This window comes from Amblyomma mixtum, chromosome 4, assembly GCF_055824585.1.
Source record: "Amblyomma mixtum isolate Tamu chromosome 4, ASM5582458v1, whole genome shotgun sequence".
Classification (NCBI taxonomy): Eukaryota; Metazoa; Arthropoda; class Arachnida; order Ixodida; family Ixodidae; genus Amblyomma; species Amblyomma mixtum.
In genome coordinates, this window is record NC_143015.1 from 80,742,240 (window position 1) to 80,770,161 (window position 27,922).

The following is a 27,922-nucleotide window of genomic DNA, read 5'->3' on the forward strand; positions in this document are numbered from 1 at the left end:
ACAATATTTCGCTTTTTTCGGACACGTGCCCAAAATTGTCCACCTTCACTATGCAGTGATATTTTTAACCTTGTCTAAATGCCATCGCTATGATCTACACTAGTTGAGGAAACCCTACGAGGCCTGAAGCTGTTCAGGACTAGCATGTACTGGTGTAATTAGAAATACTTCCACTTGTTCCGCGCGCCGTACGCGCATGGAAACGACACTCTACGCTGAGCTGACAGCAACGGCACGCATCGTGGAAAATCTTTTACGCTGTTTCTGCCGCTTCCTAACAAAGCGCTACAACGACGTGGATAGTAGAAAGACTGCTGCAACCCAGTGGTTAAAGCACGCGCCCCGCGTTAACTGGAAAGAACGCGATTGCTTGCGCTAGACTGTCTCTAGGTCGTGAAAGGAGTGTGAATTCTTTTCCTCTCCGCGAGTCCGAGAACACAATTCTTATTTAAAAAAAATCGTTTTTTTATGCGTACAACCACCCCGTCACGGTGGCTCAGTGGCTACGGCACTCGGCTGCTGGCCCGAAAGACGCGGGTTCGATCCCGGCCGCGGCGGCAGAATTTCGATGAAGGGGACTTCTAGAGGCCCGTGTACTCAGCGACGTCAGTGCACGTTAAAGAACCCCAGGTGGTCGAAATTTCCGTAGCCCTTCATTACCGCGTCCCTCATAGCCTTAGTCGCTTTGGGACGCTAAACCCCCATAAAAAAAAACGACTTACACGTACAACATATCTGTGATTGAATTTCGGAAGGTTTTGCTCACGTATATTTTAAAAGACTATAAATAAGGTATTAATTTTATCACAGGTTTGTGCACTGAAGTTGGCTAAATCGAACCTAACATAGTGGCATAATAAAGCGCATTATACTCCAGGATAACACAATTTTTTGTTAAATCCCAGGAGACATACTAAGGGTAGTTTTGTTCTAAGTATATATACGCTCGTGTCGGTGTCACACTAAGCTCGTTTGTGACCGGTTTTCATGTTGTTACCTGCCCACTGTGCCAAATAGCCTAACTAGCAGTCGCAACTGACCGACGGGGCCCGCCATTCCCGCTTCCACTCATCCTTGAATGCTAAACGCTATAATAGAAACATCCATCCACGTGTAGTGCAAAAACACCAGGCACATGTCTGAAATCTATGTCACGTGATGCGAAACTGTCCCGCTGTTGCAAGCATGTGCACCTGATAGCGAAATAAGAGCAAATGCACAGTCGGCGCACGTTTTCCTTTTTTTATTATCCAAGCAATGTTTGGCAATCGCTTTTACACAAGCTGTGCTCTAGCGCAGGGAACGATTTCCTCTCCAAGCACAGGCGCCCTGTTTTCGAAATTGAATAAATAAAACACAATAAAAGGTGATGCCAGATGGGCAGGTGGCCTAGGTGTTTCCGCTTGCGCTAAGCACCTCTGCGCGCTCCGTAGATGCCTCAGTGGAGTTTTTGGTGCGAATCGTGCGATGGAAAACTGTAGATATCAGTTACCTACCACCTGAATGAGCTGCACCGCTCGCCGATCTGGTACTTTGCAGTGGAAGCGAATCATTTGAGCGGCTTTCAACAGATGTCGACACTCTCGGCAACATTTCAAGCCATTAGCTGAGTCGATGGGATACAAAACAGCGCGCATCTGGCAGCAAAGCGTTCAAGCCATCTAAAGACAGACCACGATATCAGTCGTCGATGTGAGAGTGTAACCAACTTAATCTTCATCCACGCATTTCATTGAGCGGGGCTTTAAATAGAAAAGTCGCCTTGCACTGCAATGTCACCGATGAAGACTTTAGACGCTGCCGATTATGCCGTCTTTGGTGTGCTCACCATCCTAGGCTACGCAACTGGCCTCTACTTCTCGTTTGCCAAATCTAGACACAAGGTACGTTTCTGCATAGTTTGAGTCAAGCATCCTCTCCGTGTTTCTGTGGTAGTCCTCTTCGCAGGCCTTATGTGAGAGGTGTGTTAATCTCTGCTACACGCTGGTGTCAAAGTCTCTATAGGAGCTTGACTTCAAAAAAATTTGTCGGATTGAAATGACTGTTCCAAATTTCCGCCTTTCTATGAGCGCATGACTCATTTACGGCGGGGTGGCCTTGCGATCTTAGCATCAACCTTGCATTCGGGAGGTGAATAATACAGATGGCGCCACCAAAGGAAAGGAGATAGAATGATGTTTCAGCTCTCCACGAAAGTGTTGTCCTGAAGAGTAGCTTCGCTTGTTAAATACGCGCAAGAACGAACGCAGGCATCTTGCATAGTTTAGAATGAAATTAACGACATTTTTATTAAGCGTTTGCATTGTCGTCAGGGTAATAAACGATTTAAGAAGAGCCGTGCATTTTTCTTCATGTATTTTAAGATCACACCTGGCTCTGCCAAGTTTATATTTCGTGCTCACTGTTTATGCTTAAAAACCAAGGCTACTCATTTTGCCTCATTCTGAACAAAAATCCTGTGGGAGAGGGGAAACGTCTTTTCATCTCCTTTCTTTTAGTCGGTGCCATCTAGTTTCGTCGTGTACCATCTGGACTAGGAGTCCGTCAGACCATTGACTTCACGCGAGAGTTGCTGGGTCCGATATCAAGTGTCGCCGGTTTTTTTATGGGCACAAGCTTTCCAGCAACCTTGCGCGAGGCTTTTCAGAAGTTGAATACCCGCCAAAAGGGTGTTTGGCCAGCTCAATACTCTTCCAAACAGAGACAGGCCAACCAGTGCTAGTACTCCTACGAGAAAGCTCCAATATTCTCGGCGCACCGTACCAGCAGAATGAGGGCACCTGCTGACGACGTCAACAGTGTAGTACGGTCGTACCTTTTTCAGAGTGCAATGCGCTCGTACGTTCCCCAGAGGGAAAGGACATTAGCACTTTAAAAGTAGCTTTCTGGTGCGTCATAGCAGGCGATAAGACGGCAAGAAATACAGATAGCGACTAGATAGATACCGATAAAGTGACTGGAAAAGGGGTGTGCTATTCCTCTACGATAACACAAAGAAACTACTGCAACCGGCAAATAACTGCAGGAGTGACAGGGGTCTTATCGAACCGTGCTGTGCTCTAAAGGAAATGGGTATTCCGAGCGCTAATTTTAATGTCACCCTTTACGTTCTATTTTAGCGCTAAAGGAAAAGAGTCAGAAATTTCAGAACAAGAGACGTGGGTATTTTTTTTTCTCATTCAGCTCGTTCCCAATAGAGATCCTTGACATCACAGCTGGGCAGGAAATATTGAATAGAGAATTTCACATAAACAGCGCACAGCATGCGCCTGGGAGTACTTAAGGAGGCTGAACTGCGTTTGGGTTTGTTGACCGTTGTTTCTCCTGCTGCTGTGTTTATTACTCACCGAAGAGCGGTTTCAATGCGCAGCGCTTACGAAGTGCATGCTGATTCACTTTTAGACAGATTTCATCACTCCAGGCAGGTGGCAAGTCACTGTGTATGCAAAGAATTGGTAATAGACCACAGGTAGAGACAGGTGTTAGGAAGATGGCGGGCATCCGCGCGACCCGCATCGCCATCGCCTTATACACGCTCTTCGCCGGACTTGCTGGCCTCGGACTGCTGTTGGCCCTGCCACCTGCTCCCGTTAGGAAGCTTTTCCGCATAAGAACCACCTTACATTAGGAGCAGGTGCTGGGAGTCGATCGCCATACCTCTCACAAACGCCGGCCTGCCGCTAAACTTAAAAAAAAGCCACTTTTTCTGCCGTGAACTCAAAATTTTAGCACAAGCTGATGGGCGAGTTGGTTATTCATTGTTTGATTTTAAGCAACGCAAGCTCGAAAGCCAAAGAAGAGAGCAGAGAAAGAAACAGCGCTGTGTTGTCCGTTTCTTTCTCTGCTCTCTTCTTTGGCTTTCGGCCTTGCGCTGCTTAAAATCAAACAATCAAAATTTTAGGTCCCGTTGCGTCGAAAGACGATGTCCGCCCTGACCCCGCCAAACTTCATGACATGACTTAGTTTCTCAAACCTTCCACCACTAATGAACTCCGCAGTTTCCTATGGCTGTGCTCTTATTTTAGGCGTTTCATTCGCCACTCTGTCTCAATTGCTGCCCCTTTGACTCAGCTGCTCGGCAGCAATGTCTATTTTTCAGCTTGGTCACCCGCATGCGAACCGATTACTACACCTTGCGCCGACTTCTCACGGCATCACCCATTTTGTGCCATTTCGACCCTGCGACCCCGACTGGAGTCCACACGTATTGGTCATGGTGCAGTGCTCACCTGGCGCAAATGTAGATTCGACGAATATGTCGTTGCCTATGCCAACCGCGCACTTACCAAGGCTGAATCCAACTACTCTGTGACTGAAAAAAGCCATCCTCGCTATTGCATGGGCAAAAGGCAAGTTTCGACCTTACGTGTACGGTTGTCCTTATGAGGTCATTGCGCATCATCACGCTTTGTTGGTTTTCTTCATTGGAAGATCCTTCTGGCCGTCTGGCACGATGGGCGCTGCGTCGCTAAAAATATAACATCTGCGTCGTCTATCGGTCGGGCCGCAAGCATCAGGACGCCGACGCCTTGTCTCCCTTCCCGCTACCCGCCGAAATTGCCAGCCTCTGAGAAATCAAAGCCCCTGCGCCGTCTCCCACCATCAGTAACCTGCCTTCTGAACAGCGCAAGCATCCCTGGATTCAGCTTTTTCTCGACTTTCTCTCCGATCCACCGGCGGTTACACCAATTTTGCGCCCTACGCCGTCAAGCTTCACATTTTGAGATCAGAGATAACCTGCTTTATCGCTGTATGTATCATTCTGGTGGACGAAAATGGCTCCTCATCATTCCTCACCACCTCCGGTCTTATATCTGCTCATGTTTTTACACTTACTTACAATGCATTCACGCGGGCTTTTCCAAGACTTCAACGCGTCTCCGCCTCCGATACTACTCAAGTAGCACGTACAACTTTGTTTTGAAGTACGTACGCTCGTGCCTCGGCTGCCAACGCCGCAGGACACCCACTAACCGTACTGCTGGCGAGTTGCAGCCGCTATCTTGTCCGCCTCGGACTTTTGACCACATTGGCATTGATTTATATGGGCCCCTCCCGTATACTCCTTCCGGGAAACGATGGGTCACAGTTGCCGTCGATCACCTCACCAGGTATGCTGAAACCGCCGCGCTCTCTGCTGCCACAGCTCAGGATGTGGCATCCTTTCTTCTGCGTCGATTCATCCTTCGACACGGTGCCCCTCGAGAACTCCTTAGCGACAGAAGCCGCGTCTTTGTGTCTCATGTCATCAAAGCTCTGCTTCGCGAATGCAACATCATCCATCGGACTTGCATTGCTTACCACCCTCAGACGAACTGTCTCACTGAACGCTTTAGCCGCACTCTGGAGGACATGCTGGCTATGTACGTCAGTTAAAACCACTCGAACCGGGATCTGATACTCCGGTACATTACGTTCGCGTACAATACTGCTATACAGTCTACAACAGGGTTTTTTCTTTTCTTCCTTCTTTATGGCCGACATCCCTGCGTTCGCATCGATACTGTTCTCCACTACCACCCTGACGCATCTGAGTGCAGCACTGTTTCCCACCACTGTTTCCCAGCCACCAGGTGCGCCGATGATTGCACCAGATGGCCCGATCGCTCACGAAAGCTAGCCAGTCCCTCCAACAAACCTCTACGATGAAAATCACCCTTCCCAGCATTTTCCGCCCGGCTCTCTTGTCAGGCTGTGGATACGTCCCTGTACTCCGAGCCTCTCCCGGAAACTTCTCGCTAAATATCAGGGGCCCTATCGCATCTTGCAGCAAACATCTCCAGTCAACTAAATTGTTGAGCCCTTCACGTCGTCACCCGATCTCACGCCGTCACCCGGCCTATCCCGGAAACTGCTCGCTAATACCAAGGGCCCCATCGCATCTTGAAGCAAACATGTCCTGTGAACTATATTGTTAGTTCCCTCACGTCATCACCCGATATCAGACGCCGTGGCCGCGAGGCTGTTCATGTCCAGCGACCCTCCACATACTACACCCCAGTCTCTTTTGCGTCCCTTAAGTCGCCAGGATGGCTCCTCTTCTGTCCGGGGGCCATTGTAAGGAAGCCGACGGGCATATGCGCGATCCGCGTGGCCATCGCCTGGTGTACGCTCCTGGCTGGACTAGTTCATCTCGAACTGCTGTTGGCCCTGCTCCCGTTACGAAGCTTGTCCAAATAAGTCCCTCCTTTCACAAGTATATTACAGCAGCAGCAATTGTCCAAAAAAGTTGAGTGCTTGTTGCAAGTCGCTTTGAGGTTTTAGAACAAAGAAAACGTCTATGGACGAATGCCCGAACTACTAATTTTCACGCGGATGTGTTGCCGCATTTAAAGTGTGCCAGCTGTTCCAAGCACATTTACTACACAAACACAGGTTGTTGCAAGTTTCCGTGATTTACCCGGCACTCTAGCTTAATAAATTTATGACGTGCTGCTGAGTACGACTCAGCGTATACCAGAGCAGCAGCATTTCAAATATAGCGTACAAAACGTCTTTTCCTTCGCATTCCCGACAAGTGACGAATTGGACAAGTGGCAATGAATACCGCCTTCCAGACGGTTTTGAAAAACTGATCATTTATTTCATCCTAGTAGTTTCGCGATCAAGCAAGCTGCGGAAAAAGCGATGCAGTATTAGGAGATTCATTGCTGGAGGACCTCTCTAACTGAACAGTGCTCCTTCTGCTGTCTTATACAGCGGTGCGGACTGGGACACATTTGTCTTGTTTCTTTTGCTAGTCCAAATATAATCTATGTCTTATGCAGCGAGAGCTATTATTACCGGTTGGATTCTTTCAGTATACGTTGTCATTACTACCATCAGCAGTAACTTACACACCTTGGAGAGGATGTCGTCCTCGGTCCTTCTCCGTTTTTAGAGCACTCTTGGTAAAACATGTTACCTGGAGAGACGGGCACCACATGTGCAAGCTGGGAGTACAGAGGGAGTCTGGAACGGCACAGTATGTGTAGAAAGTGATTGGAGAATAAGACATCTGGGGGTTGCCTCTGGAGAGTGAGGTTGGGTCCGTAGCCATATGATACCATTCGGAAGGGTGGCAGCAACAGTTCTCAATAAACGGGTTGCGTAGCTTCCCCTCTGCGAATAACGACGGAAACACCTGCGAATAGACCTGCTTCTGCTACATTAGTGTGGCGCCTTCGATGCTTAAAGCTGCCGTTGCATTTCGAGTTGCCGTGCCATAACTGTGATGTGAAATCTGCTTCTCCAAATGGTCCGTCGCAAATGCGGCGTCAAGGGCACAGGGGAGGAGTCTCCAATGCTGCTTGAATAAAAAGAGCGCAAGCCCAAACAGCCTTAGTACAAAAAAAAATGGCAGAGGCTTAGCTTGGTTAAGCTCGGAAGGTTGCGACAGCAAATTACGAGCAACTTTCACGACTAAAGTAGTGAAAGGCGCAAGCCGGAGTGCTGCACGGAACGCCGGAATTAGCTTAAAGTGCTTTTGAGGTGGCCACTAAACCACAGAGTTGGTAAGGCGCCTCTCGTTTCCTCTAAATCAACCCAGTCTACAACGCTGTCTATGTCAGAGCGCATCAATGAACGCCGGAATTAGCTTAAAGTGCTATTGAGGTGTCCACTAAACCACAGAGTTGGTAAGGCGCCTCTCGTTTCCTCTAAATCAACCCAGTCTACAGCGCTGTCTATGTCAGAGCGCATCAATGAACGCCGGAATTAGCTTAAAGTGCTATTGAGGTGTCCACTAAACCACAGAGTTGGTAAGGCGCCTCTCGTTTCCTCTAAATCAACCCAGTCTACAACGCTGTCTATGTCAGAGCGCATCAATGAACGCCGGAATTAGCTTAAAGTGCTATTGAGGTGTCCACTAAACCACAGAGTTGGTAAGGCGCCTCTTGTTTCCTCTAAATCAACCCAGTCTACAACGCTGTCTATGTCAGAACGCGTCAATGAACGCCGGAATTAGCTTAAAGTGCTATTGAGGTGTCCACTAAACCACAGAGTTGGTAAGGCGCCTCTCGTTTCCTCTAAATCAACCCAGTCTACAACGCTGTCTATGTCAGAGCGCATCAATGAACGCCGGAATTAGCTTAAAGTGCTATTGAGGTGTCCACTAAACCACAGAGTTGGTAAGGCGCCTCTCGTATCCTCTAAATCAACCCATTCTACAACGCTGTCTATGTCAGAGTGCATCAATGAACGCCGGAATTAGCTTAAAGTGCTATTGAGGTGTCCACTAAACCACAGAGTTGGTAAGGCGCCTCTCGTTTCCTCTAAATCAACCCAGTCTACAACGCTGTCTATGTCAGAGTGCATCAATGATCGCCGGAATCAGTTTAAAGTGTTATTCAGGTGTCCACTAAGCCACAGAGTTGGTAAGGCGCCTTTCCTTTCCTCGAAATGAACGCAGTCCCCTCTCTTACTGCCTGAGATCTGCGGCGCTCCGTGGCTACCGCTTGAACCGCGCCGACGAACCGACTTGGTAGCTCAGATTTCACCTCGGTATGACGTCACAGACGCGAGCGCCTCCACGCATCATCAAACTGGAGGCCGTCTAAAAGTTAAACGTGACTACCGTCGGGACCACGCTGAAGGCTCAAAACCTAGCGTAGTATTGCTTTCGCAATAAAAAAACGAAGTAACACTGACTGCAATGGTTAACCACATCGCTTCCTTTTGTCTCACAGCCGACGCTCTCCAGCGATGGAAGTGCGGAAGCCGCCCAGATGGAAGCTTTCTTAGGCGGACGCCGCCTTCCGACATTCGCCCTCGCAGTCTCTGTTCTCGCGTCTGCAGCGAACGCGATGACTGTGGTGAGCTTCGTGGGGCACTACTACGCGCACGGATTCCACCTTGTCTGGGTAGTGAGCGGTATCCCGCTAGCTGCAGCCTTTGCTGCGGTTGGACTCGTACCACTGCTATATGGCCTGCGGGTAACATCTATTTTCCAGGTAAGTGAACCCAACATCTTTTTGCTCCGCGACGCAGTAAAGAAAATTCATGCAAAACGGCACATGGTAGTGAATATAGAAGTCTGGAAGCGTATTAGTGCGCCGACTATCGTGTCGCTGAGATGGACTTAATGTATGTTTTCTCGTGCTCGCTATCTAAGTACGTGCACTACGGTCGATTTGTTTCATACTACGATTCGGACTAGTACATGCTTGTTTCATTGATAAATAATTTAAATTAGCGTCACGTGCATCAGTACAGAACGAGAAGGAACACTTTCGCAGCAAAAACTACGAGGGAATCTTCAGTGGATCGTTTGAATGCGTTATCAGATAAACGTTCGTTACATCTGAGGTTGACACACCAATGTTTGTTATACACGAAGCGGTGCATTGAGGTTCGTTATATCCCGACATGAAGGTTAGGTTCAAGGTGGCATACTTCGGTTCGTTATGCCCGAGGTAGCACACGAAGTTTTTTTTTTGTTGTCTCCAAGGTTAAAGCACAAATATTCCCCATCTCAGAGGTTAACGTACTAAAGCCAGTTACATCCTGTGTGGGGCGTGCTTAGGTTCGGTATATCCGAGGTTAACACACTAAAGTTCGTTATATCAAATGTGGAGGCATACTAAGTTTTGTCATTACCAAATTTAACGCAAGAAAGCTCGTCATATTGTATGCTAAGGTTTATTATACTTCTATACCAACGTTTATTATATCGGATGTAGGTTACTAAGTTCGTTCGGAGACCGGTGGGCCGCCTCCAACTAGCTACTGGCAGTCGGCGCTTGCCATTTGCACAGGATTAACCCTCCTAAATCTAACGCACTAAAATTACCTGCAGCGCCTTCTCTTAATGCGGGCAGAATGACGAAATCTGACAACAGTGCATTCTCCTACAGTTCACCCGCTCACTCCCTCTCTCCTTTAAGCAACAGTCTTTAGAACAGGTTAAGGGTCTCACGGCTACTAAAGTTCAGATTGAATATCGTCATAGGAGCTCACCATAGCAAAATAGTTTCCGGAATCACTGATACAAGCTTATTAGATGCAATGAAAGGCACATTGGTGAGCAGCACGGCAATTAAATATGCGACGGCTACTGCAAGCTCACATTTTGCGTGAGATAGAGCCAAATAAATATAGACCACTGGATGTTTTGCTAGATATATTTTATAAAATGTGCTTGGATATACAAAATAAGACTGCTTGTTTTTTTTTTCTTTTGCGACATATTCGTTAACACTGCATTTACTTAAAACTGTGACAAAGCCGCCACATTGTGATTTGTGAAATAATTTCGTGTGACTTGGGCACCTTGGTCGCACCTGTTGATCATGAGATTCGCCCTGTAAATAAGGAGACAAAAACCCAGCTGTACTGCTCACAGCCTTTGCGTTATCACAACAACCCGCCTTACATAATGTAGGAGGTCTGATCTTAAAGGTCCATCGCAAGGGCTAGAGTTGTACAGCAAGGCAACTTTCAGCTATTTAGGTGATTAGGGGAATAAATGCTGTGGATTTTATGAAAACCAATTCTCTAGCAAAACAGCACGATAGAAGCCTTTGATATTTCACATGTAATGCTATGATAACAATTCGTATGCTCACCGACTATTTGCAGCATCAAAATGCGCCCATTTATACATACCACATTTCTTCTGCTACAAGTCTTACTAAACCAATATTTGCAAACTCTGCAATAGGGAGTGAGATGTATTTGACACCATACAAAATTCCAACCTCTACATGACCGCCGAAATTAGGAGAAAGTGGGCACGCAGCGAAATGAAGGAGACTGAAAACTTTGCTCGGAAGTTTGCAAAACAAAATGTGAACAACGAAGCCGAAACGTGTTCAGATCAAGAGCGCGTTTTTTCTCGTTTAAGTTTTTCCCACCAACAGAGCAAAATAAGAAGCCCGGCTTTGCTCTACTTAAGTCTACCGATGCATTAACGCAGCGGGGCAGCACTTTTTTGTCCGCGACTGCGCCAGGCTCTGTGAAAAGCTATGCTTCGCGCTGCAATTCCACGACGTCCGCTCCTTTCGCTCACAGCGGGAAAAATCTGTAATCATTATGCAATGTTTCTCATAGAAATTCAAAAAAAATTGGGCTCATTTCACCTGCGCTGCAAAGCCAATCAAAAACGCAAATAGACGGTCATTGTTTCCATTCACGCCTTTCACATTGACATTTGTGCTCTCTTTTTCATGCACGTCAATCTGCGGCTTGCAAAGCACATGACTAAAGTAGACGACGCAGAAAAATCACCGCAGGAGATACTTTGATTAATACTTTGATTGATACGAACACGAAGTTAATACTTCTTCCCTACCACGTTGTCAAGTCGTGAGGCATTTTAACGATAGCGACACTCAACATCTGCTTGTTCTTTACCTTTTTGTGCCTTGGAGAGCCGTTTGTTTGGTCGCCTGTGTACGTGTGTTTTTTTTGTTTTCGTGCTCTTCGAGAACATTCACTAACGTGGCACTCTTTGGTGCATAAATTCATCGTTTTCTCGCAACTCAACGATGAATTCGGTCAATAAACGAGAAATGTAATGGTGCAACGACTATTAAAGCCTTTTTGACTATAAATGGCAATACGGCGTGAATTGCAAGTAAACGTAGAGTAGACAGTTTTTGAACGTCGCGTGATCGTGCGAGAAATTCTCGAAATTGTGGTGCAGTCGTCTGCTTACGCTCGAGGAAGATCACAACTGTCAGCAGTCGTACTTGCCGTCGCGGTGCTACAAATTAAGCACAGTTTCTTTCCTTGCTTTTCACAAAAGTGATATCATGCTATTCCTGCTGACAGATGAACCAACCCTTTACTTCAATATCTGAAAAATTTGTGTACCATGTCCTACTCAAAAAGCGCTCTGAGCATGTATTGTTGCAAAAGATGGCCACAATACGACATGCCCGCAATGCTTCCGCATCCCACTTTGCATTGTGATCAGGATTTAGGACATTTAGCGTTAACTCAGCGTATCGGTTTTTGTGTACACACTTAAATAAGCAAATAAGCAACTGCTACTCTGGCTTAAGTTGAACTACAACCCAATTTCCTAAGGCTACATGAAAGTGTCGCTTCTAAATTCTTCCTCTGGTACATAGCGCAATCAGCATAACTAATCGCCATGAAGGAGAAAGAAAATCCCTCCCTATTGGCATATTTATTTGCTCCTTGAAGGAGCTTTTTAAATACCGGGGAAGCTCGCATTTCGAACAAGATCGTGAAGAGGGCGTTGTAGAGGCTCTGCATTACAAGGTGTCTAAATTCTAAGCTTTGAGTCTAAATTGTGAAATCATTATAAGGTATACGCCTAAGCTTCTATGAAGAGAAGGGTTGTTTTGTAGGCCAGTTGGTCATACGTATTTCAAGAAATGCTTCGGCGCGGCAGACAAGGACAAAACGTAGAATAATACCACCGAGCGCCAACTAACAATTGATTTTATTGAAACCCGCGTCAACGAATATATGCTTTGCGCTCATCAACGACAAAAGAAAAAAGATAACTTGCAGTGAAGACAGCATTCGCCGGCTTCGCGTCTATGAAGACGCGAAGCCGGCGAAGTGCTAATTAAAAACCCAATAGATTGTATAGGTGGGCGTCTTCAATGCCAAGTGAGGCAAGAAGTAGGGAGAAGACCAGGCAGTTGGTGACTGCATAGTTTACTGTAGGGAAAGGTTTGGTTTCGTTTATTGGGGTTTAACGTCCCAAAGCAAATCAGGCTATGAGGGACGCCGTAGTGAAGGGCTCCGGAAGTTTCGACCACCTGGGATTCTTTAACGTGCACTGACATCGCACAGCACACGGCCCTCTAGAATTTCGCCTTCCTCGAAATTCCGCCGCCGCGGCCGGGACGGTACCCGCGTCTTTCGGGTCAGCAGCCGAGCGCCGAAACCACTGATCCACCGCAGCGGGGCTGTAGACAAAGCACAGCGGAGTTATTAGTAGGCTTTTCAGCACGAAATCATTTACGCACCATGGCTACCTTCTTCCGCAAACAGGAAGACAGGAAGTGCACTTAGAAGAGCCCGAATGGCAACACTAAAATTACATAAAGCACATACTGTGCTCGCATGTTGGCATACTGTACAATATTGCGATGCTCGGGAATGTAAGATCAAGAGACTGTTGGATGCTAACGTAATTATCAGCCTAGACTTGATAGGGGAACGGAGGAAAATAGTAAGGAAGAAGCTCAAGAAAGAGTTAGTTTTAAGATTCAATGCAAAAGGCTTCAGGATCTCGCTGCAGAGGAGATATTCAGCTTTAAACAGCAGAGACTGGCCTTAGTGTTCAAAGAGTGAATGATAATCTCGCAGATCTCTTTACATTATATCTCGAAGATATCATTACAGAGGGCGCGATGAAAGTAGGGGGTCCGGCAGCTGGGCACAATAGCGATAAGCTCTCTCGGGAGAATAACAATATCATTAGCACGTCAAAACATGAAAGCCTCTAGAAGAGTAGACCGAATCGAATTGGCGGGCGTGTCAAAGTTAATCAGTAACCTTAAGGCAATCGACATATGAAACAACAAAGTGAATAGATCACCGCCATCAGCGTGACTGCGCCCACTGGAGGACAAAGACCTCTTCCATGTCTCTTCAATTAACCCTGTCCTTTGCCAGTTGCGTCCGCCGTATCCCCACAGACTTCTTTATCTCATCCGCCCACCTAACTTGCTGCACCCCTGCACGCTCAGAAATCCAGCATCCTCTAAAAACTGGGGTAGCCTGAAAGCCACAAAAGCAAACTAAACATCGGCAAAAATAAGATGTACGCGCTAAGAGACGAGGACAATGTGTTCACGAATATTGATATTGATGTAGCCGAGCAGTTCACACTAGTCTTTGCAGTAGCTGAAGCAGTAAGGCCAATAACGAGATAGTCAGTGGCGCACAAAGAAGGAGGATGTAAAGAATTTCTTAGAAGCAATGCAAAAGAGGAAGCAGCTGGTGGGGTTTATCTAAATGTAGAGCTGTTGGAGGACTGTGGGGAATCGTACATAAAAGAGGGTCCGCCTTGTTCACAAAATGCCTCGTCACCTGCAGAAAAGCGAAATGTTGGAAGAACGCTAACTTTATCTTAACATATAAGTAAAAATGGGCAAAAGGAGTCGCTTACATAATCGGGGCTCCTTTTAAGGGCAATAAAACAAAGGTCGAGGCCGGCTTTTATAAATGCTAGTCGATGAGAGGCCATATTCGCAATGCTACTCAACTGATTGAAAAATGCCCAGAATACAACCAACCTGTCCATCTAGCCTTCATAGATTACGAGAAAGCATTTGACTCAGTCTAAATCTCAGCAGTAATGCACACATTACGGAACCAGCATGGACCAATTGCATATATAAAGTTACTGGAAAAAAAATGTAGCTCCTGAACAGCGAGTACAGTCTACCACAGAGAAAGCAATAAAAGACCACTAAGGAGGGGTGTCAAGTAGAGAGGCATGAGATATCCACTAATATTCACAGCGCGTTTGCTGAAGGTGTTCAGAGATTCAGATTGGGAAGAGAGGAGAAAGATAAGTTAAATTACTTGTTGCAGTTCATTCAAGCAACAAGAACGCTAGCATCACTTTTAGTAATTAGAAAATGCAGCTGGCATTTATTCTCAATTTAGAATTCGTTGCTGTCACCAAGGCTAATCAAGTGAAATGTTTGGGCGTCAGAGTAGCCTGTAACAGACGCCAAGGTGGCTCAGTGGTTTTGCTGCTTCGCTGCTCACTCCAAAGACGCGGCTTCGAACTCGGCCACGGCGGTCACATTTGGATGGTGCGGAAATGCTAGTGGCCCGTGTACTGTGCGATTTCAGCGCACGTTAAAGAACCCCAGGTGGTCAAAATTATCCGGAGCCCTCCATTACGGCGTCCCTCATAGCTTGTAAAACTTGGGGCGTAAAACCCAATAAACCAAACCAAACCAAACTAACGTGTAACATGAATTGGGAGCCGCTAATGGATGCTATCCGTGTTAACACTAAAAAATCGCGCTCCGCGAGAAGGATCCGCAGTGCCCCGACCGAAGTAAAACTTCATGCATATAAGGCCTATGTAAGGCTTAAATTGCAAATTGCAGATTTTATTTGCAGACCTTAACTATTCGTTCATTCAACAACATTCAACTAATTTAACATAATTGAACAAATAAGAAGGTTGGCTGTGTGCTTCATATATTCGGTGTTCACCCTTCGCTCCAGCGTGTCGGCGCTAAGGATCAAACAAAGCAAGCTGGCAGGCTCTTTCGCAGTGCGGATTCACCTTGAAATCTCTTCTAGCGCGGTCATGTTTAAATAAACCCAACGCCTTATCTATGGAAGCTTGCCAGAACTTATCGTGGATAAGGTGTAGCAAAACAACACCGCAGCCATGTTATCATGCATAGCAACTCGTTTCCACTTGCGAATCCTCTTCGGAACAGGTTATCCGATTACATAGCGAGGAGTAGTTTTCTAGAAATGCCTTTTAACAAAATTAAGCATTCATAGTACCTGTAAAGTTATGAGGCATTTTGTTTGTTTTGCTTTCCACACGCTGCACGATAACGTGTTGCGGCTGCAAGTCAAAATTGTTTCGTGTGTTTCTCAAGTAATATTTGGATTTCAATTTTTTTCTTTACTATCTCATATCCTGCATGGTCCAGAGATGGGCTTGCACTGGATGTAGAAAATACCCTCGTAATATGCGATTCACTGATGGCATTGCGTGACAGTATGAAAAAGGAACTAAGCAGGCAAAGCAGAACTGTGGGCTTGAAATTTATTGGCAGAAAATAATGTTCAACAGTCTGGGAACGGACAGCAGTTTACGATAGGCACCAAAGAACTGGAAATGGTAAGGAAATAGATTAGCTTAGGGTAGGTAGAGACAACAGATCCAGACAAGGAGGTTCAAACAAATTGGCGAATAAGGATGATCTGGAGCGCATTTGGTAGGCACTCTCAGATATTGAATGGCAGCTTACGGGTATACCTACAAAAATAAGTATATGGCAGCTGTATCTTACAGGTACTCAGGTAATGTAAGGATTGAGGAAACTGACGAAAAAGGCCGAACCGGAGTTCAGTACCGTGCAGCGACTTGTGGATATAAAAATGATAGTTGTAACATGAAGAGACAAGAAGCGAGCAGAGTAGGTGAGCTGACAAACGAGAAAATTCATATCCTACTCAAAATCACTAGAATATGGGCATGACCAAGGCGTTTATAGTGAAGGCAAGATAATCAGTCGTCATTATATGTTGCGGAGTAGATTCCAAAAGAAACCAAGCGTAGCAAGGGATGACCGAAATTCAAGGGGCAGATAGAGATTAGGAAGTTTGCGGTAGTGGATGGTAGTGGCGGTGTGCACAAGTCCGAGTTAATTGAATAGATAATGGACATGTCATTCTCCTGCAGTCAGCGCAGTTATGCTGATGAGGATGGAATGCTCGCCGCAGCGAGAAATTAGACCAGGATAGGTTGGTTACATGCTGCAGACCAGTTAGTCCTTAGACTGAAATCACCGGGTATGTGATGATGCTGACAATAATAGCTGCCACGGTTCATAATGATCTGCGCAGATGTTGCATATATTGCAGCGAAGCGTGACTGTTTTGCTTTTCTCCTCTCCTAACTATTGAAGTACCTCAGCATGCGTTTTGACAACAAGGTTGGCATCACCGCTTGCGTCATCTACTTCTTCCTGAGCGTAAGTGCCCTTTTTTTCGTGGTTACTATATGAAGAGATTAATGAGAATTTCTCCGAATAGAACGGAACGCACATGGGCAAACCATGGCAGAACAATTTCCTCTTATGTCCGGAAATTCAGAGCGTAACTGCTAGAGGAAGGTGTTACATTCTCTCAACTATGCGGTACCCCCAAGTTCTAGTTTGGGTTCCCTGCTTCCCTGACAGCTTTAAATTCAGCGAGTTTGGCTCTGAAGCCTCTCTAACTCTAGCCCCAGGGGTGACAGACACCAAGGTAAAGGCGCAAGTAATTTGCGTTTTTATGGTTCGTGTTGAATAAAAAAAAATGGAGAAATATTTGTTTTCAACTAGAGAATCCAACTGTTGACTTACGCGTTTCAAAATACTTCGTTAACACGATGGATCACAAACTTTTGCACATGCTTCATTCATTGCGCCCCTTTATATACAAGAATGTTTACATAGAAATACTTTTTACAAAGCAGCCAGCTGGTGGTTGCGGAGCGTAGCTTCATAGGAAACACAACTACGACTAGAAACGTATGAAGGAAAAAAATGTAAAAAACAGAAGCCGTTCCGGTTAAAATTCATTCTGACATAAATATTTTTTGTGCCACAGAGCTAACACATGCGATTGCTCTCAAATCTGATCTAATCGGTTTTCATTAAGTTTCTTCTGTTTGTCGACATGTTGTGCTCCTCAGCCGACCTCTTTTTGACTATTCTAAATACAGAATGATGCCTGATGGCAGGCAGTTAGAAATTAACGGTCTTGCAGACTAGTTTGTTAATTTCGAGAAAAGTAAATGCCGCGGGAATAAGACGCAGGCAAGAGGCAAAGAAAGGAATGCAACCCCATAGGCACTGAGCAGCGCTAATACTCCTCGCGTATTTTTTCCCCGTAAAGGCCGCAAACTGTTTCGCGATTCCAGATTTCTTTTTAACTACAAAACACGATGCAGCATAACAACGGGTGGGCCAAACGCTGCGCTCAGAAATTTGCATGATATGTCCCAGTGTGCATTGGCAATTGTTATTACAATCATGACTGTTATAAATTCAGCAGGTATCGAAGATTCTTATGAGTGCAAGCGAAACAATACTGCGTCCAAGGGAAAGAAGACAATGTGAAGGAATAACCCACATTAATAGGAAATGCCTATCTGTATAGAACCTCAGTTGTGGGTGCCTAATGGCAGCGATCACCATGTCCCCCGCTCCACTAATCTGGGCTGGTAGGCGATTGGACAACTTGAGAACCGCATCTCCAATGAGGCGTGGAAAACCGAAGAAGCGCGAGCATTTCGGGTTCACATTACTTTTGAGGGCACCCGTTACATGGCGCTAATACAAATAAACCACAAAAATAACCGAGTGTTTTCAGCGTAGCAAGCATGTGCTTGAATAAATGCTTAGTAAAACGAGGAAACGTTAAAGCGAATTATGGAAAGACTAGCAATTCAGTGTGCACTTATTATGTTTTCCTTCTGAAGCGGCTGCCAATGGGGAACTAATATACATTTCTGATAACTTTGCATCTACAGCAAACGATCGGTGCCCTGGGAATCCACAGTGCGGCCGTCGGACTTTCTACCAGTGAGTAATTTCTCGACGACGTGTATATGACTTTTCGTCGCAGCAAGCAATGGAAATTTCCTATTTTACTGTTCTCTTCTCGCCATAGCCGATGTTTCGCTTAGCTATGTTTACAATGAAATGGAACGCATTTTAGGTGCCAAAGTTGCGCAGTGTGTGTGTGTTTATAGCAGAAATGTTAATTCAAAACTGTACACCACCTGTGTCATGCTAGGGGATCAAGATAAACTGTGCCGTCTCCCTTTTCCTCAATGAGATTACTTTGTGTCTTTTCGCAGTGTTCGCTGTGCCGACCGCGTACTGCAGCATTGCAATTGGCCTTTTCGGTACCTTCTACACTGCCATGGTAAGGACTCATGCAACCCACAGCTGACTAATTCGGAAAGATTAATTAAAATTCAGGGGGCGCTTTGTTGGCCTAAAGTAAGGTGAGGCGAAACCCATAAGCACGGCGTTGCTGCTGATGTCACTAATGTGTGGTTGAGGTTTTAAGCTTCGCCTCTAAGACTGGAAGGCGACAGCGTCTTGCAACGCTGCCAGGGAATCCACAGAACGCCATTGCCCGTTCGGCTCTACGCCTTGCTCGTCGGTAAATTGGTTTTTGAGGGAAGGAGAGGAATCTGTCTCGCATATCTCGGTGAACACCTGAACCTCGCCGTGAAGATGTGAGTGAACGAAGACAACAGTCCCCAACTCGACCAATTTTCTACTCAGTTTTATTTATTTATTTATTTATTTTTCTTGGAGCGTCAGTATACCATCCCTTTTATTGGTTGCATGGTTGCTAGCCGAAGTACAACAGGCCCCGCTTTAAATTCGAGCGCTGTGACGTCACGACCATTTTGACCAATTGAAAATCGTAACATTTCTGCCCACAAATCCTGCTTACAACTATGAGGCATTAAAGGCTTCCGCCTTAATAATGCGATGGCACCTCGGATCGTAGTGCTGCAGCAGATTTGAGGTAATTATCGAGTGCCAAGTATGATGTAGCCGAATTACATTTTCTGCTGCCCACTGACATCAAATAATTGTTTTATACAGCCTTTGGAAACATTTTAACGCAGTCAAGAAGGTTTTAATCATGTTAACTCATTGTTTCAGAGAAATCACCGTTTTGGTTTTCAATGCTAGCACGTCAGTACGCAGAAGGCCAGTGCAACCCATTAAGTATGTTCACTATTGGAATGTAATTTTTTGCAATATTTTCCTTCCACGATCTCCTATCATTCGATATTACTCTTTCTTTTGTTGAATTCACGAAGTTCTTTCCCAATGGTTAAGACATTCTGCGTCTCACTGCTGAAGACGGGAGCACTGTGGGCGCGTGCGAACAAGGCAGTAGGTAAGCTACCTCTGAAAGCCTTAGCAACAACCTTTATTTATTTATTTATTTATTTCACATACTTTCAGGGCCCGAAGGCATTACAGAAAGGAGTGGTACAAAAAAAATACAGTGCATAGTTATACAAAACAAGTTATATGATGGCAGAAAACACAGTTTTCTTGAAGTTCTCAACATCGGTAATGGCAGCGATGGAGGGAGGAAGGTCGTTCCAGTCAACGCTGGTTTTAGGAATAAAAGAATTATGACACAATTTGGTTCTCGAAAATGGAACACCGACTTTAAATATATGATCGGAACGGGATGAAATGTATGAAGGGCTCGAAAAAAGATGATCCTTTAACAGGGGGTTATGGTGATACAGTCTGTGGAAAAGACATAGTCGAAAACACTTCCGGCGCGAAGAAAGGTCTGGTAAGGCAAGTGTGTTTTTCATAGAAGTAATGCTGCCGTAACAGGAATAGTTAGTTAAGATGAAACGTGCTGCACGATTTTGAATGGATTCTAGTGTGTTTATCAGTGTGATTATATTAGGATCCCAAACTGCAGATGCATATTCTAACTTTGGTCGTACTAATGTTTTATAAAGGGTTAGTTTTATCGGCAGAGGCGCGGTAGAGAAATTTCGGCGCAAGTATCCAAGAGTCCTGTTGGCGTTATTTGCGATATGTTCGACGTGTCTATGCCATGATCAGTTACGTGAGATATGAACACCTAGGTATTTGTAGGAGTTAACTGATTCAAGTGGAATGTCGTGAAGAACATAAGTACGCTTGTTATCAGTGATGTTAGTGCGACGTGACACATGCATCGTTTTACATTTATTAACGTTTAGTCGCATGCACCACTTATCACACCAGTTAGATACACTTGTGAGATCATCCTGAAAATAAATAGAATCAGTTTGGTTAGATATTTTGTGATAGATGACGCAGTCGTCTGCGAAAAGCCTGATAGAAGAATGAGAAATGCATTCAGGAATATCGTTAATGTAAATTAGGAAGAGAAGAGGTCCCAGTACCGACCCTTGTGGTACACCGGATGTCACAGAGGTGTGAGAGGAGGAACAGCCGTTAGCAGAGACATATTGAGTTCGATTCGATAAGAAGCTTTTAATCCAGTTCAGTACGTTAGGGTATATGTTAAGCATGCTAAGCTTAAGAATTAGCAGATCGTGGGAAACAGTATCAAAAGCTTTCGCGAACTCCAAAAACACACAGTCTACATCAATGTTCAAGTCAGTGTAAGCAAAAAGGTCATTAGTAAAACATACAAGCTGTGTTTCACATAAAAATGTCTTCCTGAAACCGTGTTGTTCTGCTGAAAAGAAGGAATTAGACTCAAGGAAATCAATCAGATGAGAGTATATGATATGCTCCAAAATTTTACATGGTATACTTGTGAGTGATATAGGACGATAGTTATCGGGAGAATGAGTGTTACCTAATTTTGGTACTGGAACAACCTTGCCAACCCTCCAATCGCCTGGAAGTACTGAGGAACAGAGTGACTGGGAAAAAAGCATTGAAAGCATAATAGAAGAGTAGGGTTCAGAGAGTTTCAGCATTTTAGAGCTGATTGCATCGTCACCGGGCGAAGAAGACATTTTCAAGTTTTCAACCAACTTTTGCACACCGACCCAGTCAATACTGATAGGGTGCATTGGCAAATAAGAGAAAGTAGTTACAGACGGTAAAATATTAGCACTTTTCTGGAAAACGGAAGCAAACACATCATTTAAAACGGAACAACACTGGTTCGGAGGAATGGAAATATTGTCAGAACGGGTTAGTTGAATTACCTTATCTTCTTTGCCCCCAACAATATTCCAGAATTTACGCGGATTGAAGAGCGTTCTTCTTGCCTGTGCGTAATCTTGCGCCAATCCTTCCAGGATACGTCCGCCGTGCCATCACTTCATTGCAGCGTTTGCGCAGTTAAAGTGATAACGAGAACAAACAGACACTCGTGTCTATCGATATGAATGCTGATGCGAAGCCCTGCCAATGTCCGAAGTAAACTGCGTGGGCCTAAACAATTTTTCGCACGGATCCCAGATGCTAGGCTACGCCATGATTCATTTAAAAACGTATTACGGCGTTTTTCTTGGCTGTGGAATCCGCGATATTGAGCGTAGTGCGAAAATTTATAGATGCAATATTCTGAGTTCTAAATTCATGCTTTGCCACTGAACCAGCTCCAGGGTGTTCAGAATAAGTCAGCGAGTCTGTTTTAGTAAGAACCAAAATTGAACTTTTTCCCGAGTGTGTATCTAATTTGCCAGTGCTGTAGGTGTAGACCGTCCCAAGCATTAAAGCCCCTCTCGCAGCTTTGCATCGTTGCTGGAAGTTTCGCCACGGAGGTTCTGTGACAATTAGCATATGAAATTACGTACATAAAACACGACTGTAGCCTCCTGAAGGAGCGCTGAAGAGGAGCGAGGATATGACGATAGAGGCTTTTGGTATTGTGTCTGCATAGCCGCGCTTGCTCACGCTTGCGGTGAATTTTGGATTACGCCTGTACTCCTTACTTCTATAGATCGGGAGGCGGAATTAAGGGCGAGATGGCGGAGTTCCGTTCTGTGGACTCCGAAGAGTACTAGGTATCAAAATTTTCTTCTACTAAAGCATAGCTGGATCTTCAGCAGGAGAATGAGGGCTTGCATTCTCAAGGCTACTTATGTTTTCCAACAACGCGGAGTTTCCCCGTGCTTTTGATAACATACGCCTGCCATTTCAAATTGTCGAAGTAGTGCTTGCGAGGAGATGTTTTTTCTTTGATGAGTACGCTTATATCGCGGAGAGGACAGGGCGGTTTGAGAAAGATGTTCACAAAAATAAAAAAAAAACTTAAGTGATGATAGGGGTCAGTTAGAATTGCGGTTCTCGGTTGACTATCTTCGCTCTCGCCGACGTGGGACCCACACGAAACTTTGCTTTGTACAAGGTGGTAGGAGGGTTTGTAGCCTTATTTCCTATGCGCAGATGCAACTTCATTATGAATGCCAGGAAACTGTGTAGCAGAGCACGCAACTGCGAATGCAATAATTATTTGGGGTGACCATTACATGCCGGACACAAAGCCAGGAAACCTACCTGTCAGAGTGATAACTTCAATGAAAGGGACGACTCAAGACAAACTTATCATGAAAAATGTCCCCAGATTTTAAGGCAAGTTCTGTCTCGAACGCTTCTCTATGGCTCAAGAAGAAACCTAACCGGCTTAGAAACGGCATTGCTTTGTTTTTTTGGCTATAGCTGCTGTCTTTCATGCTACACACTTAGTTCCTAATTAGCTGTTTTTAATGCAGGAGTGGTGGTGTACAAAATGTTTTATGTTTGTCTCTTTCTAATAGGGTGGTCTACGTGGGGTCGTTTGGGCAGACTGCGTGCAAGGTCTAGTATTGTTCTCTTCGCCTTTGATTGTCATTGGAAAAGTTCTATACGACTCGAGTCGCGTGAGTCCATCGCTGCGACCGATGAGTGACTTCAATGTTACAGAATATATGTTCCGGTAAGAACAACTCAGTCTTCTTTGTTATTTTTTGCACGACCTTCTCTAATAGCAATGTGTTCAAGTGGGATCATTTTCTGCGCAATCGCTTTTGCAGTCGCTTCATGTAGGCGCATAGCACCACCATGTTCATTTGCTGTAGAGCGACATTTTTTATTGCGAAAGCAATACTGCTCGCAGTTTGAACCCTTGGGTGTCGTCCCGGCGGTGTAACCACGTTTTATAAAACATTTAGCATGGCCTCCGCTGTGACGTCACGCCAGACGGAGAGAGACAGAGCCCCAACTCGTCTCGTCGCGATCGTCCCAGCGTAACCACGGTGCGGTGAGCAGCATCTGCGCGCCGCTGCCGCGAGTAGGCGCTCGCTATGATGACGTTACGCCAGACGGGGAGAGACAGAGCCCCAACTCGTGTCGTCGCGGTCGTCCCAGCGCAACCACGCTGCGGTGAGCAGCATCTGCGCGCCGCTGCCGCGAGTAGGCGCTCGCTATGATGACGTTACGCCAGACGGGGAGAGACAGAGCCCCGACTCGTCTCGTCGCGATCGTCCCAGCGTAACAACGGTGCGGTGAGCAGCGTCTGCGCGCCGCTGCCGCGAGTAGGCGCTCGCTATGATGACGTTACGCCAGACGGGGAGAGACAGAGCCCCAACTCGTCTAGTCGCGATCGTCCCAGCGTAACCACGGTGCGGTGAGCAGCGTCTGCGCGCCGCTGCCGCGAGTAGGCGCTCGCTATGATGACGTTACGCCAGACGGGGAGAGACAGAGCCCCAACTCGTCTCGTCGCGGTCGTCCCAGCGTAACCACGGTGCGGTGAGCAGCATCAGCGCGCCGCTGTTGCGAGTAGGCGCTCGCTATGATGACGTTACGCCAGACGGGGAGAGACAGAGCCCCAACTCGTCTCGTCGCGGTCGTCCCAGCGTAACCACGGTGCGGTGAGCAGCATCAGCGCGCCGCTGTTGCGAGTAGGCGCTCGCTATGATGACGTTACGCCAGACGGGGAGAGACAGAGCCCCAACTCGTCTCGTCGCGATCGTCCCACCCTATTGAAAAATCCGGTATCGCGGCAAACCGGATTTTACCGGAACATATCGGTTTCATGCCGGTCCGGTATCACTCTCATACCGGCGAGACCCGTCCGGTTTGATCGCTATACCGGTTCATACCGGTCCGGTATCGATCCCAAACCGGACAGACCGCTCTGGTACGCAGCTCATACCGGACAGTCCATTCCCGGTTCGAAGCTCAAACCGGACAGACCAGTCCGGTACGGAGCTCAAACCGGACAGACTAGTCCGGTACGGAGCTCAAACCGGACATCCCAGCCTGTATTCAGAGCGATATGTTCTGCGGTTTTGGTGCTTGGTCTGCAGATTGACTGTTGTACGCCAGCAGATATTTTTAAGGGGAAGGGGGGCGGATAAGTGTGCGCATAAGTGCGATAATCAACACATACACGGTTTTGTTGAAAGGGTTAGGAAAAGAAAAGGGCCAAGCGTGGCAAAACACGCAGTTTGTGTATGAAAGGCGGGGGCTGCATGAAGGTGAATGGCGCGCAATCGCCATATTGGCTTCCCGTGCGGCACCCTGACAAAGCCAGGGCTGCTGTGTGCGGGCAAACGGCTAGTATACATCCGCCAGCAGTTTTCGTAAGTCCTACGCAGATTACTCTGGGTTTCACAGTGCAGAACTTCACGACTGGCTGATAAACATGGCGAGCCTCCGGTGACTGCGCCAGAGGCTCCAAAAGGTTTGTTACTGTCGCGTTCATTGCAGCAGCTTTCTTAATGTTCGCTAGCGGCAGTCTGTAGCGACGCATCGGTGAAGAAATAAAATTCTTGGTTTTCGTGCAGGAATTCTTTGCACTTCTTCTTCATCAAGTGATAGTCCATTGATAACGCAACTTGTCCAAGTGCCATCGCGAGCGGCTCCACCCTTCACTCCATCAGGAAGACATTCAAAACAGACAGTTTGTCTGTTTTGAAAACAGCCAGTCGGATTTAGCAGCAGTATTATCTGGCGTGCCACAAGGGTCAGTGCTCGCCCCAATTCTTTTCCTTCTCTTTATTAATGATCTGTGCAAGAATATTGATGCAACAGTACGTATGTTTGCTGATGATTGTGTGATGTACAAAGAAATCAATAGCTCTGCCGACCAAATACTGCTAAACAAATCCCTGCCGTACATATCGGAATGGTGCGACAACTGGCAGATGGCCCTCAACCTGGAGAAAACCGTCTGCATGACCGTCACAAGAAAGAAACAACCATTAAACTTCACTTATGGAATTGAACAGAAGTCCCTTACAAAAGTAGAGCAATTCAAGTATCTTGGTGTGATTATTAGCTCCGACCTACGATGGAACAAGCACGTGACACACATTGTCACAAAGGTACATTCCGCGCTTTATACCATAAGACGTTCCCTTCGACTTGCTTCACCTGAAACAAAACTGTTAGCCTACATTTCACTTGTCCGCTCAGTTATAGAATACGGTATTATTGCCTGGTTGCCCTACACTAAACAATATATTGATAGATTAGAAAGTGTTCAGCGAAAAGCTGTCCGCTTCATTTATAACAAATACAGTCGCCATGACTCTCCCTCACTGCTTTTACAAAAAACCGGCCTATCTACAATTCACACACGAGCTAGACTGTTGCGGCTTAAGTTCTTGTTCCGCCTCATGAATAACGACACAAAACTTGATAAAACTAGATACCTGCTTACGCCTAATACACGTGTCACAAGAACAAAACATGAAAAACATCTATCTGAATATAGATACCACAGTGATGCATTCAAACTTTCATACTTCCCGCATGTAATCCGTGAGTGGAATATGTTGCCTTCTGAAATTGTAAGCCAGCTCACTCCTGAAGCATTCGTGTCGAAGGTAGCAAACAACTTTCAAAACGGTTAACATTGTCACCATGTGTCATTTACCATGTTTCTTTCTATGAGAGTGAAAAGTTCCTTCTCTGCAGTCTTTTATTGTGTACTTTTTCATGCATATGTGCACTCAATCCTGTTACGGCCTCAAAGAGAGGCCAACAGTATGTAATAAATAAATAAAATAAAATAAATAAAATACTAATCACAAATCGCCCAGAACATTTCTATCGACGAAGAAAAGGTTAATTCAACGGAGCCGGCAGCTTGGGTGTTCCCTTAAGGGCGACGCTTCGTGCTAGCTAAAAGATACAGCGCTCGAGAGAACAAAATAAAAACAAAAACCACCTGTAGAATCCTTACACGAGTAACCCGTCTCTTCGCAATTTTTTTTAAAGCTTTTTTTTTTCTCTCATCACTGCCTTCTCTGCTTTTCCTGGGTCTGAGAATTCTCAAGGCCTGCGCGCTTTCCTTTCCCCCCGCTCTGACGTCAGCCACTTTGACCGCTGACCCCTCCGCATTCCTCCGACACTGAGACGTCTCCTTTCTTCCCTCAACCAGTTCTGCACCCTTCCGTAGTCGTGTAGCCGGACATGTCAGCGTGCGCTGCTGCGTTTTATTGCTGTTGCGTTCGTGAGTGCTGGCTAGGAAATTGCTTGTCATCGTGATACCTAAATCTTTGCGTGTCGTGACCTGCTGTTGAAGCAATGGGTCGCTGCTGCGTGCCAAACTGTAGAGGAAACTATGACAACGGGCCAAAAGTGCTTGTGTTTTCGTTCCCAAAAGACTCACGTAGGATTACGTGGGAGCGTGCTGTTCGCCGCGACGACGCCGACATACTGACCGTGAGAGATTCTAAGGTACTGTACGTTGTGTCTGCGCATCGAAGCAATCGTTGAAGTCTAATAATTTATCACGGTGCTAAAATATGGACAAGGTGCGGTTCTAAAATTCATGGGACGCGATGTTTGCCCTAGACTGCTGGTATCAGTAAATATATCTTTTTCTCTTATGTACCAGGCAGTGTTCTTGTGTGGTTGAAAGATACAAATTTTCAAGTTCAGGGCGGGCGTTCATGTCATGGTTAAATAAATATGCCTATGAATATCATCGAATTTTGCAGAGAGCATACATACACTAACGAGATATATTCTTGCATCCTGATTCAACTTTTCTACTATATTTAGTGTGCGTAGTGTTTTGGCTAAAGAATGCTCAGTATATTTAGGTAATTGAAGCGATTCTATGCATTTGCGCAGTGAATAAAGTAATAATGACCGTAAGTTGCATGTCACAGTGCTCAATACATTATGTTGTGTGTCAGTGCCCAATTAAATGATAAGCTCGGGGCATTATGTACTATCAATCATATTTACTTTTCAGCAGGTGCTTTTGACTACTTCATTGGTCAGCACCCTGTAGAGACCCCAGCGCCGGTAGATCGTCGCAAAGAGTTAAATTATTACCTCAGTGAGCTGGTTCAAGACATGCGAAAAAAATAAACATCTTTTTGAGTTTTTGATGCATTATAATACTCACCAAGCTACCAATACTTGGTAAAAGCTGGGAGCAAATAACACAATTGCACATCGACTGCAATACGAGTCGCTGATAATCGCAGATTACCAGTTTCTGAGGCTCTGTATATTGCAGCATTTGGCATGTACTCTTATGGCCCCAGTTTTTGGGCAGATTTAGTCCAAGTGGGATATATTTGAAGCATTTTATTCCTGCCTTTGTCCTGTGATACAGGGCCCTCCTGTATAATACGGGCCAAGCCTGTAGAATACAGGACTGTCCTGTATGCCGGTATGAATTTTAAACCGGAACCGCATACCGGGTTATTGTACAGGATTTGCGATACCGGATTACCTGTACAAAACAGGAGAGTCCTGTATTATACAGGACTGTCCTGTTTTATACCGGATAT

The 27,922-nt window shown here is 45.8% G+C and overlaps 1 protein-coding gene across 1 annotated transcript in view; it reads left to right on the forward strand.

Moving 5' to 3' along the window:
• Positions 1-1,470: 1,470 nt before the first annotated feature.
• The window catches only part of LOC149347170 (putative sodium-dependent multivitamin transporter), a 47,102-nt gene continuing 20,650 nt past the window's right edge, over positions 1,471-27,922 (forward strand). The window contains exons 1-6 of the mRNA XM_089541509.1: positions 1,471-1,883; positions 8,667-8,930; positions 16,578-16,643; positions 18,188-18,239; positions 18,518-18,585; positions 22,943-23,100. Of these exons, the coding sequence (XP_089397635.1) occupies positions 1,773-1,883; positions 8,667-8,930; positions 16,578-16,643; positions 18,188-18,239; positions 18,518-18,585; positions 22,943-23,100 (719 nt within the window). The 5' untranslated portion in view covers positions 1,471-1,772. The remainder of the gene's footprint in view (positions 1,884-8,666; positions 8,931-16,577; positions 16,644-18,187; positions 18,240-18,517; positions 18,586-22,942; positions 23,101-27,922) is intronic.